Source organism: Paramormyrops kingsleyae, chromosome 17, assembly GCF_048594095.1.
Source record: "Paramormyrops kingsleyae isolate MSU_618 chromosome 17, PKINGS_0.4, whole genome shotgun sequence".
In the NCBI taxonomy this organism is placed as follows: Eukaryota; Metazoa; Chordata; class Actinopteri; order Osteoglossiformes; family Mormyridae; genus Paramormyrops; species Paramormyrops kingsleyae.
The window spans coordinates 1,531,871-1,550,021 of record NC_132813.1 but is presented as its reverse complement, the minus strand read 5'-3'; the positions used below and the strand labels follow the sequence as shown (position 1 = coordinate 1,550,021).

Below are 18,151 nucleotides of genomic sequence, written 5' to 3'. Positions count from 1 at the left end.
GGGTGGGGGGGGGGCGGTGGAAGGACAGCCCTTTGTCAGTACACTCGTATTGTATTTTGGGAGAGTAGTATTGAGAGAGAGAGAGAGAGAGAGAGAGAGCAGGCCAAAATACAAAATACAGGAAGTTTCCCCTCGAGGTGCAGAGCTTAGCAGATACGTTTCTAAAAATGCTCTTAGCTTCCTCTCTGTGTGGCGTATAGCTGGGCAGCCAGCAGCGCTCATCCTGCGGGAGAGCTGCCCCTCACCCCCGTACCTTAACCGCAGAAGCTGCCCTCTTTGTCTCCGCTGATAATGGGCCTGCTGGGCGACTCTCAACAGGTGAGCTCTGAACTTTTTCAAGCCATCTTGAATTAAATTTTTTTTCTTGTAAAGATGTGACAAAGTTTGTGTTGCAAGGGGCAAAGAAGTTCCTTTGTGATCGTGTCGGGGAATATGAGAAGCTGAGGTGAGTGACGTTTAACATTTAATGTTGAAACTCACATGGTGTTGGAACATCGTTTGACTTTTTCCAGGGGACACAGTGGGGACTGAAGCTAGAATAGGCAGCACTTTGGTTTCTGCTATTAAAATGGGTGATTGATACTGTGGACTGATGCATTTGTGATTGATTTAATCAGTAAGCTTTTGCCAGATTAGCTGAATGCCAAAACCGGTTGTGCACAGTGGCTTGGAGTTTGGTTCCTGGTCCTAAGTTCCTCTTCTTTTGGGCTACAATGGGACAGGGGTTTCCTAGCTGCCTTGCATTGTTTCTGCTGTTGGGGGTTTAGGACAAGCGCCTTACAGTCAGGTGTTTTCAGCCAAGGTCCTCTTTCGCTAAGGTGCGTTCCATCATCCTCAAGGTCTTGTTGTGTCTGCAGTGCATTATGGGAACGACAATGACAGATATGTGATGTTCTCAGAAGGATCACCATGGCCAGAAAAGGGGAAACATATTGGGAGAGGGAGGGAGACCTTTAAACCAGCGATGTTCTCCTGTCATTGTGACCTGTTCGTTTAACTTGGACGGTTCAATTCTGATGATACTTCCCTGTTACGGTTAAACACGGAACATGTCTTGTTCCATGTCTGTGGACCTCAGTCTATTGGGTACGGCTGCTCAGTTACAGGCATTTGAAACTAAGCAGGACAGCTGCAGTTTAGTAAAGTGCCATGGTAAGCAAGTGTAAGTCGTCTGATTGGCAGGAGGAAGTACGGTTGTCATGTGACCGAGTCAGACGATGAGGGTCGCAGCTCGGAGAGAATGTCATCACGCTACATGCCTGACTTATTTTTATATACGCTCTTCACACTTAATGGCACACCTTGTCAAAAGTGTTTTCTTCATATTTGCCGAAAGCCGTCGTGCGCTGGTGTCTTGTGGGGCGGTGATCTGACACGAGAGTGGAGCAGTGATACTTTTTAAAAAAAGAGCAGTAATATTCAAGCAGCCAACTTTAAAGACTTTAAAGAAAGCAGAACTTGCAGAAGTGTTTGGCAGAAGGTACCAATGCAACATTCGTTTCCCCATCTCTCTCCCATTGTTCAGCCATCCTGCCAAAAGTCGCCCAACTGATGTCATTTATACTAACGGGGCAGCCTGATGAAGTTCGACTGAGTTTCTTTATGCCCAGCGACTCATTGGCTAAGGGCTGGGGATCAGTCGACGTGGAGATGTGCCTGACCAGTCCATCCCAGCCCCACACTGTTCCTGCCTTACATCACTTCTTTACACAAGGCCAATAACAAGTTGAGGAAACGTGTGGAAAATGTCATAGTTTTATCTTGTGTTTTATCAATGAGCAACAACTAGCACTCAAATAGCCATTAGTTTCTTTGCAGAAGCCCCTTTCCCCCCTAGAGGACTCTTGTGTTGTGTCTCAGATGGGAAGTTTATGTGCTGAAACAACCTCCTGTTCCTGGAGATGTTTTATATAAGTTTTATGTTATTTTATTTAAAAGCTTATATGACTTATGGGAGTCTGGTCTCTGCAGTTCTGGAGTCCAAGTTCTCCGAAGTGACCACTGAGGTACATTTGTGGCCGTGATGGAAAAGAGGCGGCGGACCGGGAATTTGGGGCAGGACGTGCAGCTTGGGAGCGGATGTGAGGAGGCTAATTTTAGCTTGCGGCTGCGTCTCCAGAGCTACCTTTTCCTGCTCATGACAATGTTCCCGGCTTCTCTGGGGCACCAACCTGAAACGCGGGGGCACTCGCCCAGGGGCACGAGGTATACACAGCCAGCAAATGAGGAACTAAAGAATAACTCCGCAACTGAAGTGGACCCTGCTCTCTGGACACGTGGGGTGAGAGTGACCGGTAGGGCACGGTCTAAGAGCCTTCTGAGGAATGCTGCCTGGACTGTCCCGGACCTTTCAGCACATCGCGTTAATGCGGGTTTGTACGGGTCCTGGCAGTTCACCACTGAAATGATGCTTCATTTGCCATTTGCAGTATAAGCACAGGTTAGGGTTAGCAGCTAATCCGTGTCACGGGGGACACTATGAGCTATGGCAGAGTCTGTAAGCTACCATTTCGATTAAAAAGACTTGGATTTTGCTTTAGCACTGAGTTCTTGCTGTTCGCTGACACACAACCTGGCTGGTGGAAGCTGTTTTCGGGGCAGTTTCGCTATAAGTATCACAGGGCAGTGTAGTCAGTCTCCTATAATCATGCATGTGTCACTAATAAGATGAGATGAGATGAGATGAGATAAGATAAGATAAGATAATCCTTTATTAGTCCCACAAGTGGGAAATTTGCATTGTCACGGCAGAAAGTGGACAGTACAAGAATAGAGCAGCAAAAATTAAAAACAGTAAGATAAAAACTATATATATGTACAGAGTGGAAATATATAAATATAAATATTTGTACAGCACTGTGGAATTGCACTCAAATTAAATACTGCACATACGAAAACACTGTGGTGTATTGGATGGGTGTTTTGTGTTTGGTGTTTTATAATGTTAATGTGAAACAGTTGGCTGAATCTTCCAAGGAAACAAACCAGTCAGAGCACAAAAAGACCTTTCAGTTTTAAAGTAGATTGTAAAACCTGAAGTAGCTCATACTGCCCCCCCTGACATGGACTAGGGGGGGGGGGCCCGAGCCCATGTACAGTGGAATGCTTTTCATATATCCCATCATGCTCTTCTTTTAAAGACATACACACGTAGAGGTGAGAATAAGGCTTGAGGTCTGACCACAGGGTGTTAAGGTCCCAACTGCAATGTGACTATTCTACCGAGCATGGGATTCGAACCTGCGACCTTCTGATCACAGGTACAGAGGCCTAACCTGCTGACCCCCCCCCTTTCAAGTGTCACTTCCCCTGTTTGTTTCTAACATCCCGGGAATCTCTGTGGGGGGTGGGAAGTAGATACCGGAGGGTGCTGCAGATTCCGGGAGCCATGGTAACCAAAGGGCCGGCATGAGCTCCCCACTCAGACAAGGTGAACGGAGATGCATTCCGTCAAGGTAACGGATACTCACTCACAGGCAAGGATTAAAATATTTAATATATCTGTTATGAAAAATCAGTAACTAGATTCCTCTTTTCTGCAGTAATAGCTGGGTGATGTGCATTCATAAAAACAGGAATATCCGGTTCTGTCTGATACGGCAAATACGAGGTACTTCATGAAAGTTAAAGTTGAGCAGTTTTATCCATCTTGACAGCTACTATTCGCTGAAGGTCTCTGTGCTGTCGCAGAGCTGTCGCTGGAATTGGCTACACAAGGTGAGCCAAGCAAGCATCAGATTTCGGTTATGCGAGATGCTGAAATAGCTGCTGTGTGTGTTTGTTGGGCTCAGCAAGACGAGAGCAGGGACAAAGGGGACAAAGGGGACGTGAGTGGGGACCGTCTCACAAAGGCCGATGCTGTGAAACTGAAACACACACTCTGCGGGTTTTGGTGGCCTGGGCTCTTGTGCGGTTTGCTGGGTATTCCGTCAAGGTCTTTTCTTGGATGTTGAGCTGCTGATCTTTCCAGGTTCCGGGTTCACAGCAGGTGTGTGTTGAAACTTACAAATCCCTTCAGATTTCTCAGTGAAACCAGCAGAAGGCAGGTAATTCCTGGTAAATGGCCTCATCTTCTGTCCCTTGTGCTGTTTTTTTTTTTTTGTTGTTGCTTAAAGATTGACCAGCCAGTTTGTCATTGAAGACGGTCGGTTGGTTTAGCTTCAAGGACATGAGTCACAAACCATTAGAAAATGTACATTCTTTTCCTGTCAAATTCCACCGGCCTGACGGGCAGTGTGATTGGGTGAATTGGTGAGATTTTTCATGTGTCAAAAAAGATTCCTTATTCCCGCCCTGCTGACAGTGCGCCTCTGGTGGACGACACTCCGGAGTCTGACAGGGTTCCAGATATTCCACCCCGGATCGGGCCTCCCAGTCAGGCCCCGGCCCAGCCGCCCGTACCGAAGCGCAGGCTCCAGCAGAAGCCCCCCAAACCCAGTGAGTACCCTTTCCAAAGCCCTGCATTGCCCGATGTCATTGTGAACTGTTGTTCAACTTCCTGTTAACAACGCTAATGGAATAATTCATGATTTGTAACTTGTACATTTTGACCAAAAGAAAATGCAATGATGGCAGTATTAAAATATGCATGTGGAAACGCAGTTTCCTTGCGTAACCAGTTCTGTGAGAGTATTCCGATCTGTATCCTCCTTCTTGCCCATTTCCTGTTAATGCACTTACTCATTTACTCAAGTCTCCTGTGATAGCCAGGCACTTGATTTATTGTCCGTTCCGCGTGTCGGGGCTTCTGTGGGCACATGGAAGTGTGTGATTGGTCACGTTTATTTATTTTTGTGTGACGATTCATTCCTCTTTGTCAGGATCCGTCTCCATCAGCAGCTCTGAAGATTATGAGGATTTGGATGTATTTCAAACCCAAGTGATTGAGCCTGCAAAAATGGCAGAGAAGGTGTGTGTGTGTGTGTGTGTGTGTGTGAGTGTGTTTGGGGGGACGGGGGCGGGGGGGAGGGCTAAATTTTGTGGATTTTTAACCAATGCTGTACTTATAAATGAAAAACAAATCCAGTCAATGATCACATCTGTTCTCTACACAGTCTGGCGGTGATTAATGTCATTTGCTGACATTCTAACAAGTTAAAACATGAGCAGATATACAAGTTTTCCCGCCCCCTGGACTCAGTATTATACCTCTCTGCTCATTTGACTAAGAAAGCAAATGGCAGATCATGCGGAATAGGCTGTGGTGCCGTGGTGAGTCTTCGGTCTGATTTGTATCCACCAGGACGAATTCCTGGTCGTGCCGAAGCTGGAGCACCGGCGCCTGAGCAGCCTGTACAGTGACGATGAGATCCTGGATGACGACGGAGAGGCTGCATCCGACCCCGCAAACAGAGTGTGAGCGGACATCAGTATTTTCTGTATCGCATGCCGGCATTTCCGACTGCCGTCACGCCTCCTCTGGGCAGTAGGTGGTGCTGTGCTTAAATAATTGAAATTGTAGCCACAAGATTTACAAGATCTGAAATCATTTGGCTGATCACCACACCCTCGTTTAGCGACTGAGTTCTGTTACAACGATCGGCGTGTTAAGCAAAATGGTCACCAAGTAATAATCGCGGTAGTCTAGGGATGCCCACGGCTGGGCTTCGAGCAGCGAGGATCTCTGGTGACCATCGTCTCGTTCAGGTAAAGTTCCCACACAGTTCCGCCCGCATTACTCTCACTCGTTGTCAGGCGTACAAAATTTTGTCTTATATGTTTGCATATAAATGAATGAATGAACCTGCAATTCCTCCACCCTGCCAGCAGGAGGCATTCTTGGAAGGACTATGGCCTGAGCACGCTCCAGGACAGCGTGTACCTGCCCTCCCTCGGCCGCATCACCCCCAGTGCCCGCAAAGAGGACCCCTCCCCTCCACTCTCCCCTGTCATTAGGCAGGGCTGGCTGGACAAGAACCCACCCCAGGGGTAAGTCACCCCCCCCCCCCTTAATGAGTGTGTACCACAACAAAATGGGGCAGTTTTAAACCAATGCGTGGTGATGGAGGTTTGCACTTGCCAGAGTGTCACAATGCCAGTGATCTTGGGGGACGTTCTGGACCAGAATGTTTGGTACGATCAGCTCTCTTAGTCGCTAAACCTCATCTGTGCGATTCCGCCACGCTGATATGGGCTGTGCTCACACCATGTAGCAAGATGTCCAGGCCCTGTAAATGCTACAAAAAAAACCCCATTCGTGTCATTAATTTTAACACTGTTGTTTGCACAAACGCCGCCTTTGTAATGACAAGTGAGGCTCAGTCCAGCACCCTCTTATCTCGCTTTTTTTAACCTGACCGCCCCCACCCCCCAGGTCCCTGATCTACCAGCGACGCTGGGTGAAGCTTGACGCAGACTATCTGAGATACTTTGACAGTGAGAAGGTGTGTTTCATTCTCTTGGCTTGTTCTCATGATTTAATTACCTGGAATTGAGGACCATAGCAGGTTAGACTTTCCATGGTCCAAAGGTCCTTAGATAAATGAGTTTTTTATAAGATTTTAAGATCAGTGTTGGAGGTAGGGCTAAACATTGGAGTCAGGGGCAGAAGATCAAAGATTTGCTGGCTCTTTCAGGACATCTACTCCAAGAGGATCATACCAACATCGTCCATCACCAGCATATCCAATGTGGGCGAGCAGAAGTTTGAGGTTGTGACCCACAACCGGACATTCGCCTTTCGAGCTGAAAGCGACTGTAAGTCCTTAGGCCTCTCAAGTTGGAAAGCACCTGGTACCCTTGTACAGAGTGGTTATTTATGTATTTGTTTGTGTATAGTGTCACCTGTGTATGCCACATCATCTGCACTCTTAATAACCAAAATAAAAAAATACATGTCAACAAGATAATTATATTAAGTAAAAAATTTAACAGGTTAACAATGGTGGCTTAGCCTTTAATCTGCCATGGGAAGTTATTCTGGGGAATTTTGGAAATATTCCAAGTTTCCATGGATTTATTTGGGAATTAATGGGAAAATTACCAGAATTTTGTAACCTTAATGGGTACCAAGCTAGTTAAGATCCTGTGAGCATATTCACATAAGGATGTTCAGTAAGACTGAGTAAGATCCTGTGAGCATATTCACATAAGGATGTTCAGTAAGACTGAGTAAGATCCTGTGAGCATATTCACATGAGGATGTTCAGTAAGACTGAGTAAGATCTTGTGAGCATATTCACATGAGTATGTTCAGTAAGACTGAGTAAGATCCTGTGAGCATATTCACATAAGGATGTTCAGTAAGACTGAGTAAGATCCTGTGAGCATATTCACATAAGGATGTTCAGTAAGACTGAGTAAGATCCTGTGAGCATATTCACATAAGGATGATCAGTAAGACTGAGTAAGATCCTGTGAGCATATTCACATAAGGATGTTCAGTAAGACTGAGTAAGATCCTGTGAGCATATTCACATAAGGATGTTCAGTAAGACTGAGTAAGATCCTGTGAGCATATTCACATGAGGATGTTCAGTAAGACTGAGTAAGATCCTGTGAGCATATTCACATGAGGATGTTCAGTAAGACTGAGTAAGATCCTGTGAGCATATTCACATAAGGATGTTCAGTAAGACTGAGTAAGATCCTGTGAGCATATTCACATGAGCATGTTCAGTAAGACTGAGAAGATCCTGTGAGCATATTCACATGAGCATGTTCAGTAAGACTGAGAAGATCCTGTGAGCATATTCACATGAGCATGTTCAGTAAGACTGAGAAGATCCTGTGAGCATATTCACATGAGCATGTTCAGTAAGACTGAGAAGATCCTGTGAGCATATTCACATGAGCATGTTCAGTAAGACTGAGAAGATCCTGTGAGCATATTCACATGAGCATGTTCAGTAAGACTGAGAAGATCCTGTGAGCATATTCACATGAGCATGTTCAGTAAGACTGAGAAGATCCTGTGAGCATATTCACATGAGCATGTTCAGTAAGACTGAGCTCTATGGTCAGAGGTTCACCTGTCATGACTGTTACCCACCCCACCGATGCCTGTCTTCCAGTGGAGAGGAGCGAGTGGGTGTCAGTCATTCAGGATGCCGTGGGCGATCATCGCAGCAGCGGAGACGTAGGCGCCCATTCGCTGGGCCCCTCCTCCGTACCACCCACACCCGAGATGCAGGGCTACCTAGAGCTGAGGGGGCTGCGCTCTAAGCTCTATGTGGTGGTGTCTGGTGACAAAGTCTTCCTGTATAAAAACCTGGAGGTGAGCGGCAGTTTTGACGCATGTATATGAGTAGCGTTCAGCCAGACAGTCCTGTAGATACTATTTGATTCTCACAGCCATGTTCCTGGCTTGCAGACCAATCAAAGCCATGGTATAAAATGGGGCTTGTTGTGGTTACTACTTCTTCTGAATCAACTTGTCCTTCATGAAGCAGAGTCGGACTCCCGTTTATGAGAACCCATGATAGCAGCTGTTGACCATCACGGGGTTGTTTGTCAAATGTTTTCTGCGTGTGTGAGAGAACCTCTGTGCAGCAGTGGAGTCATCACCTCGTCCTGTGGGCACGTTGCTGCTCTCCCCTAACATCTACTCTTTTCTCTCTGGGGCCAGGATTACAAATTGGGCATTGGGATCACATCGATTGAGATGAACGTCGGCAACGTGAAGGACACCGACCGGAGGTCCTTTGACCTCATCACCCCGTACCGCATCTTCAGGTGAAGCTTCTGCAAGGCATTATCCTAGGGCCACTGGGGAAACATTGATATACTTCTGTGGTTAGAAACGACAGCATGCAAACCATTTCACATGCAAGCTTATTTGTACGTTCTTGTATTAGGTGTCATACAGGAAGTTGAGGCTGAATTTCAGTGACCATCCATATGTTGTTACAGCTTTGCAGCTGAGTCAGACCAGCTGAAGGAGCAGTGGGTGGAAGCCATGAGGGAGTCTGTGGCAGAAGCCCTGTCCAACTATGAAGTGGCCAAGAAGATCTGGTCTGAGGAGTCCAACAGGTTCTGTGCCGACTGCAGGGCGACCATGCCTGAGTGGGCTGCCATCAACCTGTGTGTCGTGTTCTGTAAGCGCTGTGCAGGTGAGTAGCCCAGACTCTCGCCCACTACGGTTCATTCCAGAACATACTTGGAGTTAGTACTCATTTCTGTAGCACACTTTCATTTTTCAGTTTTACCATACAGAGCTGAATGCAGAAATTTTATGTTTTTATGGCTCTGCTGTTGGCCGTACTCCTACTTCCTTAATTATGTCGCCTGCCTAATGCATTTACCCAAACCTTTAGTTCCTCTGTATTGTGATGCAGCAGTCTGGCTGACTAAGACTGACAGTACAGTTCTTACCTCATTTTGGACTACTTCTCCCAGGGGAGCACCGGGGCCTTGGGCCTAGTATCTCTAAAGTACGGAGTCTGAAAATGGACAAAAAGGTCTGGACTGAGGAACTCATTCAGGTACAGTATGAGACATCAACCTTAACACACACTTACGTCTCTCTCTCTCTGCACTTTGATTGGTGCAGGAAAACATGAAAGACTGTTTATCGGTGTTTGTGGTGCGCGCTAAAAGCTACAAGGAAAAATGGAAATATAAACAATGAACAATGGAGAGGTCACATGACCATCAAAGAGGAATTTGGTTCACTTAGGAAAGGGTTTTTTTTTTTTTAGCAATTATTGATTATTAAGCATATTGTTCTGGGGACTTTCCCACGAGGTTAACTCATATCTGCACACACTGAGGATGTGTCTGAGGCTTGTGTCGCCACTGTCCACCCGCCTGTAGCTGTTCAGGGTCCTTGGCAATGAGCGAGCGAACCTCTTCTGGGCAGCCAACGTGCCTCCCAGCGAGGACCTGGTGCCGGCAAGCTGCTCAGACGACCGCCGGCGCTTCATTGCCGCCAAGTACCGCGAAGGCAAATACCGCCGGTACCACCAGCTCTTCGGCAACCAGCAGGAGCTGGACAATGTAAGTTTGGTCGGAGGGAGGTCTTCTGAGGGACCGTCGGAGGGAGGTCTTCTGAGGGACCGTCGGAGGGAGGTCTTCTGAGGGACCGTCGGAGGGAGGTCTTCTGAGGGACCGTGGGAGGGAGGTCTTCTGAGGGACCGTCGGAGGGAGGTCTTCTGAGGGACCGTCGGAGGGAGGTCTTCTGAGGGACCGTGGCTGCTGCCGGGTTTGTGTTCATTTCACGGTGTTACCGAATTTGTGAGGAACTGGCAGCTGCCTCGATTGGTCCGACTGGCCCGATGTTCAGATGATCAGTGCTACCCCTGAACAGGTGTCATTCCGGAAAGCTGTGTTCGGCAAGGTGACCACCCACACGTAGCTGGAACAAGACAAACCAATACACGGGTGTAGAAGTCTGTCAAGGTTTCCTCCTACTCGACGAGCTCTCACCACCTGAGAGGGGTCATGTGTTTGCGCATGGGTGTGTTTTTTTTTTTGCCTGTACGGCTGGGCCACCTTGCAGCTCTCACGCTGTGGCCACTCAAACCTGCCGGAGGCTTCCTGTGAGAGACGGGGCGGCTGCAGCCATGCTGGGAGTGGTCTGAGCAGAGCGAGAGGCAGGTGGCTGTAGGGGTTCTTGAACTCTGTACTGTTATTTACTTCCCTCCTTCGTCGGAGCGGCTCACAGCCGTGTCGGTGCTCTTGTGCTCGTTGTTGTCTGCTGATGTGACCTGAGGACCCTCCTGTGGTTAGGAACCCGACCCTCTGTCTGTACCTCCCAGTGTGTGAGATACGGCAGAATCCCATAGGTGAGTGCTTGGCTCTGTGGTTGCTTTGCTGGTGGAGGGAGATGCCCTTCTGATGGCAGAATATCTGGCTCGGAGCTGCCGGGCGACTGCACTGGGGGGGGGGAGGCGGCCTCCAGAATGCTGGACCCAGTCAGTGGGACCTTTCATTCCTCGCTTTGTCCCGTTTTGTTTTGTTCTGGGCTGCCGGGCAGCGGGCCGGCACAGGCTGGGCCGGACTCTGGATGACCCCTGACCGAGCTTTTCAGAATTCGGTGCTGAGCTAGCGCAAACATGAATCTGCGTGGCTTTGCTGGAACCTGAGGAAATCTCGCACGGCACGACTCAGAATCTGCGTCCGCATCCTAGAGCTACGTTTGGCTCCGCTGGTTCTGCCCCCGGTTGACCCGCTTTGGCCCACTTTGGCCGGAACTGTGGGGCCCGAGATTCCCTGCGGCTCTGATGGAAATAAAGCGTATTTTTCTGCCAGTTCAGCTTAACAGTGTTTTTGTAACCGTTTGCCAGCCAGAACAGCAGAACTTTTCAGCTCTTTTTCGTTTATATGGTTTCACGCTCAGTATTTGTCTTGTAATTTTTGCTTATACACTTGCTTTTGAGGAAAGTACCCAATTGGGACAGATTGAATTTCGAGATTTAAAAAAGTTTTCCTGGTGAATAATGTTGGATATTTGGTAAAGTTTTTTTTTATTGGTATTAAATATTCCTCTGTTCCTTATATTCTGGATATTCTTCCTTAGGATACTCTATTTGTGTACTGTGTACTTTTTGATTTATTTGCACTACGTTTGCTTGTCTTTGCACTCAGTCTTGTTTTGTGCTGCCTGTTGCCTTGTCTGCACTTTGCCGCCTTCGCTTCTTTATGCACCAGAACTTTCCTGTAGGATCAGTAAAAATAATCTTTATATTTTCATAATTTTTCCAGGGTTTGATTGCTGACTTTCTCTGTTACTGTTAAGTTTCTGATCATTACTTAAGTACCAGTCTGTTGCATAAGTCTGATAAAGATCACTTTAATCATCTTTAATCTGTGAAGGTGTTGGGGGCGGGGGGTTGTTAGTTTAAAGGCTACAGGAAGAAATTAAATGTCACAAATTGTGAAATGAAGAGTAGGCCTGTATCTTTAAAAAAAAAAAAAAAACAGACCATCATCTGCCTGATCTGGGCTAAATGTGGCCTTTGTTCTGGGGCTCCGCCCCCGTGTCGGGCCAGTCTGCTCCTTGGACATCCTTCATTCCCGTCACCAGGAAGATCTTGCTGGGAAGTGCTTCCCTGAGCCCCCATGGAAAGACAAATGTGCCCCCGCCTCCGCACCCCCGTCTGCACGCTGGTTTGTTTTCCCAGCTGGGGCAGGCTCCGCCTCTCCCGCCCCCTCCTCCCGCCCCCTCTGACATCACCAGCTCAGTTCAGGAATGTGCTGTTGGGCCGCCTCCCCGCCCCCTCCCCCATTGTTTGGGTTTGGCTGTGCGGGGGCTGCAGTGGAGCCTCTCGCTCTGCAGTCGTGGCTCCAGGTTGTCGCTGTGTGGCTCCGCGTGCGGGACGGTCCCAGGACGTGCCGACAGTGGGTCTGCTCCCAGGAGACTCTGGTGGACTGTGAGTCGATTGCTCCTGTCTCGCTGATGGACTGTGTGTGTGTGTGTGTGTGTGTGTGTGTGTGTGTGTTTGTGTGTGTGTGTTTGTGTGACAGGGAGTGTGTGAGGTTTGGGGTTTGGACAGATCCTCAAAAATGCTTCTGGTATGTTCATGATTGTCAGTGTAACAGGATAAATGCTTGGTTGGCTATGAGTGTGTGTGTGTGTGTATGAGTGTGTGTGTGTGTGTATGAGTGTGTGTGTGTGTGTATGTGTGTGTATGCGTGTGTGTGTAGGCGTGTGTGTGTGTGTATGTGTGTGTATGCGTGTGTGTGTATGCATGTGTGTGTAGGCGTGTGTGTCTACACACCCATGGGGGAGGTGAGTTCTGGCCTCTCAAGCACAGAGTGGCCCACACCCCCGTCTGTATGCAGTGTGTCTCTGTGAGAAAGCCAGTTTTTACTGTTCTGCACTGGAATAAATGAAATCTCACCTTTTTTCCCGGGAAACCTGCTCAGTGTCCGTCACCTGTTCCTCTTGAAAGGTAGCTGTCCCTTTTACTTTATTACATTGTTCATCATTTATTGTACAAGCATTTAGCTTTATTGCCAGCAGTGTTTTTTGTCAGATTGAACATACCGATCTTTAGGCTTGCTATGCTATGCTTCCTTGGAAACAGGATGCGAGGAAACTTTGTACTGGTTAAAGTTTTGGATGCTACTTTTTAAGTATGTGCTGGTTTCTGTTATGGTAACAGTGGTGAGTAAAAGCCTCAGTATATTTGTGCAAAGGAGAAAAATGATACGGTAAGATGATATTTCTCGTGCGATTAGCAGGGTCCGGTTGCCAGTGTCTTTGTGAGTGTGAAAGGTGCAGGACAGAGCTGGATCTCACTCGTGCTTCCGGCTATCATTAACCCTCAGAGGACTCCGGGAATGTGTCCTGCTGTCCTGCTTTCGAAACAGGGCTGCAAACTGGCCCCGGGTTTAATGTGTCTGAGTGAGGTCATCCCAGAGCCTGATGATTGCTTTTCCAGAGGTTTCTGGGTGAAGACAGCGTCGCCTCTGGGTGTACTGACCGCATCTGTCCCGAAGCCCGTGGGAATGCTACAGTTGGCGCGTGTCGCTCAGCGCAGACGAATCCTCCTGGCGTCTGGATTTTCAGGCCGCGCCCGTCGCGAGTCGAGTTTGGCTCCAAACCCCGTTAAGCAGCTCCTCCTTTTCTCCCCTCAATGTGCAGCTTTTTTTCTCACCTCCTTCTGGTGTCGCATGAGTTACTGTTGAGGGCAGCATTTGTTACCAGCCTGGGCTCTATGATCCTGCAGCAGCACATGTTTTGCTGAGCCGAATCTCCTGGCAGTGCCCCTCGCGGCTGCCCCCCCCCCCTGCTTTCCCAGCCACACAGACTCGCAGCTGGACAAACTCTTACCTCGGCTCTGGCTTATTTTTGCACCGCTCTCCTCTCCCTGTTGGTGACACGACGGTGTCAAATTTAGTTCAAAAGAGAGAGAATAAACAACAACTCCTGTGGTCGGAGGCGAAGAACCATCTCAGGGTGAAAGGCCAACTCCCCTGAGCGTGATGGTTTCACTGGGAGCCGAGTGAATCTTCTGTGTCGACTGTTCCCACCCTTTTCTGGAATCTGATGGCTCAACAAGCGCTCATTCATTCACAGCCCCGTGACACATGTCCACATTGGTGTTGTGGCTTGCGCTAGGAGGGGACGTTCGGTGGCCAGTTTGAATAAATCAGCACGTTCACTCTTGGCTGTGATCTTGGCTCTTATTGTGGGTATTTGCCCAGTAAAAGTTTTTTATTGGAAGTTTGCCGTATCGACTCCATTGGGATGTGAGGCATTTAAGTTCGCTGCTGGCAGTAAACTTTCATGATGTTTTCCCTGCTCTGGAAAAGGCCTTTTGCTCAAATGATGTAATGGACGGGAGCTTTTTTAATATGCAAGCCTGGATAAGGAATTCCTTCTGGGATTCGAACTTACGGCCTCCTGGGATTTGTTGCATAACTATTGCTGAGTGCGAGAGTTTATGGGCTAATCTTGGCGTCAGTTAATATACGGGCTAGTCTTGTAGTCGCTCCCCTGCCCGATCTGCCCATAAGTTCAAGGTGCGTAATTGAACTTCTTTGCCATCTGATTGCCTTGTGGTGTCGTAACGGGTGCGTGTGCGGTAGAGTGAAGACAGTGGGTCCTCAGCCGTGTGTGAGCTGAGCATAAGAAGCGGCTATTTATTGTGATCGTGCCGTAATCCGTTTGGCCTGTAATTAGTGCGTCATCTGAGAGAGGCACTCACAGACTGAGGGGAAGTCAGACATGAGCTTGTGTGCGTCACTGATTAGATACTCGTGGGATGGAGGGAAGCTGTTATCAGAGATTAGCTTCAGTTATGGAGGCATCTTAGCACTGCGTTTTGGATAAAGTCACCTGAACAAATCTAGAAGCGGAAAGTGATTCATTTACTATTGTTGGGGCCATGCATAATTCCCCGGCCCATGACTCCACCCACTAGGCCTTCTGTCCTTCCCCAGTTGTCCTCCTCGATGGGCCTGACTATCAGTGTATGTGAAATGTTTTTCCACACAATTTTTCCCATATTTTGACTAACAGGGAGTTACTGGGCGTGTACCATGTACTATGAATGCCGGGTAAATCTGTATCTTCAGCGAAACGTGAGAAGCATCCACTTCAGGATGTGCCTGCTCTTCACCGCCAGGCTCTGTGCATCAACGTGCAGTCCGACGACGTTCTGGAGACCCTCTCACTGGTCTTCTGTGGAGCCAGTGTGAACTGTGACACAGGCAATCCTGAGTTTCCTACTACCATTAGCCTGGCCCAGAGCTTCAACCAGAAACTGCAGGTGGAATTACTGAGCCAGAACCGGAATACGGGTAGGTGGCTGAGACGATGCCTCTTCGGGTTTGCACAAAAGCTAAATGATTGGTGGGGTGTGACTGACCTGTCCCTGACCTCACAGAGGTCCCCAGGTCGGAAGTTGGAGGTCCCATGGACACAGTGCATTACATGGCCCCTCCTTCCATCACGCACAATGGGTTCCTCTTCAAGACTGCCTCAATGGCACGTCCAATCACAGAGCGGAAGTCCAAAGAAGGTGAGGCTTCCAGGAAAGAGATCCACCCTAGTGTGCTCTCTGTGGATTCCACTGTGAAGCGGAGTCTATGATCTGTGACCTTCTCTCCCAGAGTTCAGCCGGCGCTGGTGCACGTTAAACGATGGAAATTTCCACTACTACGAAAGCGATAAGAACGCCACCCCCAATGGAGGGCTGAAGATGAAGGAGATCGTCTGTCTTGCGGTGAACCCTCCAGAAAGACACGGGTACGGACATCCCCAGATCTCAAAGAGATCCCTCTGTTTTTTTTCTGAAAGGTTCTCGTTCCTGACTCAAGATGTTCTCCTCATTATCTTGTTTAAGGTATGACTACACATTTGAGATCTACTCCGACTCGGAGCGGCTCTATCTGTTCGGTGCGGACAGCCAGGAGAGCGTGAAGGAGTGGGTGAAGTCCATCACCAAGGTAGCTTCGCCCACAGCGGCTGGCACTCTTGCTTAATGTCCTGGATGCTGTTACTCAACATGAATGAAATGTGATGAAATCAGAAACATGCTCCTGCTCTTTGCCTTTTGGGTCCTCGTCTGTCAAACCATTGTTTGCGTAAGACCACGTCTCCTTGCTCCTCATCCTTACACCAGTTGTTTCGGTGGTGGTCTTGTATCATAAAGAAGTTTGCATTGAAGCAGGTCTTGCTGTACTCAGCTGTAGTACTTTGTGATAATTGTCCCCTTCCTGTGTGGACCCTCGTCTCCAAAAGTCCTTCATCCCAGCCTCCGCAGAAGACCTGTTGAACCGAGACTTTGAGCGGATCGGCAGACTGAAATACAAGGACGGCCTGAACCTGCAGAGCTCCAGGGTGGGCTGCTTCGCCCTGGTGGGCTCCATGCTGCATACCTGCTTTGAAGACAGTGGGGGGGAGGAGGTCATTCACCTGCGCAAGCTACAGGAGCTCTGTGAGTGTGGGGCTCGGGGGGGTGGGGGGGGGGGTTGAGTGGCTGGAGTTTGTGGGCTGATGGGTGACTGCTAATGAGAGTCTCCACTGGCATACAGCTCTGGGAAAAAGTAAGAACCACTCCATATATATATATATATATAAAATTAAAATTTTTAATCTGGGTTCGATCCTGGTTCTGCTGGCAGAAAGCTACATGGCAGGTTCTGTCCAGTTTGTAAGACAGCAGGACAGCAGAACAAGGTGAAACTTGAGACACTGGCAATAACCTAAAACCAGTCCGGTAAGAAGGAAGAAGCAACTTATCATCCACTTATCTGGTAGTGCCACATAAATCGGAGGATGACCTCAAGTGACCTTCAAAAGGAAACATTAAGGTGTGAAGTGCACTGCTAGGACAGTTCATATCAGGCTTTTAGAAGCAGGACCGCAGATCCATAAAGCCAGGAAGAAGCCCTTCATTAATGAGAAACAGAGAAGAACCAGGCTGCAGTTTGCAAAAAAAACATTATTCACAGGCATCCACCCATAAATTGAGAAATTAGTGAAGTAGAAAATCGCGCTGTGGTCTCTTAATTTTTTCCAGATCTGTAAAGCTTATTCGATCCAGGAGATGTAGGTCTCTCCTCTTCTCTCTTTGTCTCCCTTCTTTCCCGGAAGTATTCTTTCCTTCTTACCAAATGTGAAGTGAAGTAAAAGTGCAGCCTAACACAATATTGAAAAGCAGATTGTTCATGTCATCGCTCTAGGCACTCTGGACACAACGGTAAGCCAGCGTGTTTTGGCCGGTCGATGAGGTCTGCCAGACCTGCTGCGTCCACGGATGTTAATGTTAGAAAAATCGAGTAACGGTGTTTGTTTTCTCCTCTCACAGCTATCCAGCAGGAGAATGAGGTACTCGTTTTGGTGGAAAGAGGAAGGTGAGATTCTTTTTTTATGTTCATGTGACCAGCACCATCTTAGATATTTCCAGAAATACAACGATTGGTGATTTAAGGCCAGGGAGGTCTGTTAAGCAGCTCTAATTACCAGGTGATGACGAATGTGGTGGGATAAAGGATAATGAATAGTTACCAAATGACCCTGAGAGATGTCGTTGTAGAATAAAGGATTCTGGGTAATTGTAAGATGGTGAGAGATTTGACAGTAACGAGGGATGAGGTTGGTGTAACTGTGTGGTATGTTAAGATTGAAGTGCTGTGGGATGAGAAACTCATGGTGGGGGTAGTCATTTTTAGCTGGGGGGGTGAACGAAGCACTTAGGGATGTTTCAAGCCGTGATGTGACCAGCGGTGATGTGGCCAGTGGTGATGTGACCAGCTGTGATGTGACCAGCGGTGGTGAGATCCATCCTGCCCTTCTCCCGGTAGGACGCTGTACATCGAGGGTGAGCGGAAGCTGGACTTTCTGGGCTGGTCAGCCGCAATCCAGCAGGCAGCCAGGAGCTCCGGGGACACGCTGTGCCAGCAGCAGCTGACCGAGTCAGACATCCCAGTCATCGTGGACCGATGCGTTGACTACATCACCCAGTGCGGTGAGTGTGAGCACAGGGGAGGCGAAGGAATCAAACCCTGTCCAAGTGACGGCTGGTTTAGGTATTTCATAAGTACTGTATCAGGTTCAGAGACATGTGCTGTCACCATTTTAGCAAAGAGCTGACGGGCATCATAGCTGAGGGGAATATGCCTTAAGGTCTAATCACACCATACTGATTTACCCCCCGCCCCCCCGCCCCCCACCTCCCCTTTCCCGCGGACTCATGTGACCTATTGTGTGACCTCGGCCTGACAGAATGGCCTGCTGAGCTCCCGGCATCCAGTGCCC

The 18,151-nt window shown here is 48.4% G+C and overlaps 1 protein-coding gene across 7 annotated transcripts in view; it reads left to right on the top strand.

The window, feature by feature from the left end:
• The window catches only part of LOC111833859 (arf-GAP with Rho-GAP domain, ANK repeat and PH domain-containing protein 1), a 40,815-nt gene that overhangs the window by 12,731 nt on the left and 9,933 nt on the right, over positions 1-18,151 (top strand). For 5 of the 7 annotated variants that reach the window (XM_023792529.2, XM_023792530.2, XM_023792527.2 and 2 more), the window contains exons 3-20: positions 4,304-4,437; positions 4,821-4,909; positions 5,243-5,355; positions 5,767-5,928; positions 6,314-6,383; positions 6,576-6,696; positions 8,013-8,215; positions 8,567-8,673; positions 8,851-9,050; positions 9,337-9,422; positions 9,754-9,936; positions 15,015-15,189; positions 15,276-15,410; positions 15,502-15,637; positions 15,735-15,837; positions 16,133-16,328; positions 17,202-17,247; positions 17,698-17,861. In XM_023792529.2, the coding sequence (XP_023648297.1) occupies positions 4,304-4,437; positions 4,821-4,909; positions 5,243-5,355; positions 5,767-5,928; positions 6,314-6,383; positions 6,576-6,696; positions 8,013-8,215; positions 8,567-8,673; positions 8,851-9,050; positions 9,337-9,422; positions 9,754-9,936; positions 15,015-15,189; positions 15,276-15,410; positions 15,502-15,637; positions 15,735-15,837; positions 16,133-16,328; positions 17,202-17,247; positions 17,698-17,861 (2,423 nt within the window). Of the gene's footprint in view, positions 1-107; positions 319-4,303; positions 4,438-4,820; positions 4,910-5,242; positions 5,356-5,766; positions 5,929-6,313; positions 6,384-6,575; positions 6,697-8,012; positions 8,216-8,566; positions 8,674-8,850; positions 9,051-9,336; positions 9,423-9,753; positions 9,937-15,014; positions 15,190-15,275; positions 15,411-15,501; positions 15,638-15,734; positions 15,838-16,132; positions 16,329-17,201; positions 17,248-17,697; positions 17,862-18,151 lie in introns of those variants that run through there. The other 2 variants (XM_023792533.2, XM_023792528.2) reach the window with 2 other exon arrangements.